We start from the raw sequence: 2,500 nt of genomic DNA, 5'->3' as shown, positions 1-2,500 counted from the left end.
TCCAGTGGCTCAAGAAGGACGGCAGCCTCCTGGGAGCCGACGGCCAGCCCCATCTGAGCGCTTTAACGGTAAAAGGAGCATTCTGACCATGACTGGCATCCTCTCAGAGAAGCCACAATAAGATAAGATAAGATACACTTTTATTAATCCCGTTAGGGAAATTCAGGTGTCATAGCAGCAAGATTTATGAAGTGAATAGGACAACAGGAATGGGGATCAAACATACACATAAAAAAATTTAAATAAAAAACAGTCCAGCTTCCTCCGCATTCTCTCCCCGCCAACTTCCTCCAGACCATCCAGTGCATGTGGTACAGGGGGTAGAGAAGTCGTTTAGTAATCAGAAGGTTGCTAGTTCGATTCCCTGTGTGCCATCAGTGAAAAATGTAAAATGTGTATACATTGTAAGTCGCACATATGTAAGTCGCTTTGGATAAAAGCGTCTGCTAAATGTAAATGTAATGTTTTAAAGGGGGTAAGGAGGGTGCGTGCAGTACTGTCATTGTGTCTGATTGCATGGTGTTTTGTTTTTTTGTCCACAGCCTCTTGAGGGTAACATATCCAAGGTGAATGTCCTGTCTCTCAACAATGTGTCTCTGGAGAGCACAGGGGAGTATGTGTGCAAGGCAGAGACTTCCTCTTGGCAGTACATGCAATCAGCCTGGCTCGAGGTCTACCCAGGTAAGCCAGCCATTTCATTCTTGCTGGATTTAGTTAATGATGTTGTTTGGCTGGCGAGAAGTAGTCTAATGATTTTTGGATTCTGTTTTGTTTTTCTTGTAGAGGAACTGCTGTCTCATTCTCTGATGCCAAACACCCCTCCGGAAATGGCAGAGGGTAAGAAAACTTGCTAGAGGATGTGTTGTGAAATGCAGCAGCATTACCTGTTCAGTTCATAGTTCAGGGTTCAGGCTCTGGTCGAGCTCCTTAGCATATTGAGTAGTTTCATTGAGTCCATTGAGAACAATCCAGTATCACAACCCAATAGATCTACTCATCTAACAGAACCGGACTTGTTTTCCTGTTGTCTCCCTGTTTCTGTTTCAAGATGTGCCACAGGACCAGCTGGACCTGTCCGAGCACCTGTTGATGGAGCCAGGCGACGTGCTGAAGCTGCGCTGTGACGCCGGGCGCCGGGGGTCGGTGCTCTGGTACAAGGGTGACGCCCGCGTGCAACACAGCACCCGCATCCACATCCGCGCCGGCGTCATGGAGATCATCGACATCTCCTTCGAGGACTCGGGCGTGTACGTGTGCGTGCTGCGAGGCTCGCGGGAGATGCTGCGCAACCTCACCATCACAGTAGCAGGTATGGTAGACATTTTTTTACATTACACAGTCACACACATACACAAACACACACCGTACACTATACTGGACTGAACTTTTACATGGGATATGGTTGTCCATCTGTGTCACGCATACATATCCCAGAATGCTACTGTGCTGGCCCAACACTGCAATGTTTTTAGATGTTGACTTTTCAGATCGCTGCTGTAACATCGTGTTCTTTTTCACCCATGTGTTCAGACTCAATGGGCTCTGGAGATGATGATGAGGACAACGGCTTGGACGACATGTTGACGGAGTCGGAGAATGACCAGGTGTACTTCAGCAGAGGTCAGTTTCACTCCTGCCTCTGACGGTCAAAGCGTGCGCTCAGAATGTTTTTTGGTTTTCTATTTTTGAATAGTCGACTGGGCTATTTGCTCTGGTTTGTAAATATTGAGAAAGACGGCAGGGCGGTGGAAGTCTGGTTTGTTTACAGAATCTCAGCTATGCATGGCCTCAGGCAAAACAACTTAGAATATCATTTTTATAAGGCAGGCGTGTAAGGTACATAAACATCAGGGTATAGGTAGGGTCAACTGAGGTGACTGTGCTGTATAATGTGCATCGGTTAAACATAAACATAGACCAAAAAGACCAATCACTGAAATTGAAAAACATAATTTCTTTTTCCACTGTGGACAGTAAAGCTCATCTGTGTCTCCTCTCGTCTCTCTCCTTTAGGACCCTACTGGACACTCACACAGCGCATGGAGAAGAAGCTCTATGCCGTGCCGGCCGGCAACACGGTGAAGTTCCGTTGCCCCGCCATGGGCAGCCCCTTACCCACCATCCGCTGGCTGAAGAATGGGCGCGAGTTCCGGGGCGAGCACCGCATCGGGGGCATCAAGGTATAGTTTCACTCTCATCATGCCATCCCCCAAGAACACCTGTGTCTATCTCACTGATGCAGAGCCTGAGTGATGTGAATCGGTGTGTGTGTGTATATAGCATGGGCATGAACACGCGTGTCTTGTTTACTGTTCAACAGCTTCGACACCAGCACTGGAGCCTGGTGATGGAGAGTGTGGTTCCGTCGGATCGGGGCAACTACACGTGTGTCGTGGAGAACAAGTTCGGCTCCATCACCCACAGCTACCTTCTTGATGTGCTCGGTAAGACGCACACACACGCGCACACACACGCACGCACGCACGCACGCACGCACGCA

General features: G+C 48.6%; 1 protein-coding gene across 1 annotated transcript in view; it reads left to right on the top strand.

The window, feature by feature from the left end:
- fgfr4 (fibroblast growth factor receptor 4) overlaps positions 1–2,500 on the top strand; it is a 16,369-nt gene that overhangs the window by 5,390 nt on the left and 8,479 nt on the right. Inside the window, 7 exon segments of the mRNA XM_012820187.3 lie at positions 1–68; positions 543–681; positions 784–837; positions 1,049–1,309; positions 1,531–1,620; positions 2,014–2,180; positions 2,321–2,444. The exon segment at positions 1–68 is cut by the window's left edge and continues 114 nt beyond it. Of these exon segments, the coding sequence (XP_012675641.2) occupies positions 1–68; positions 543–681; positions 784–837; positions 1,049–1,309; positions 1,531–1,620; positions 2,014–2,180; positions 2,321–2,444 (903 nt within the window).

This window comes from Clupea harengus, chromosome 8 (assembly GCF_900700415.2).
Source record: "Clupea harengus chromosome 8, Ch_v2.0.2, whole genome shotgun sequence".
Taxonomy (NCBI): domain Eukaryota; kingdom Metazoa; phylum Chordata; class Actinopteri; order Clupeiformes; family Clupeidae; genus Clupea; species Clupea harengus.
This window is presented reverse-complemented; position numbering and strand designations above follow the sequence as displayed.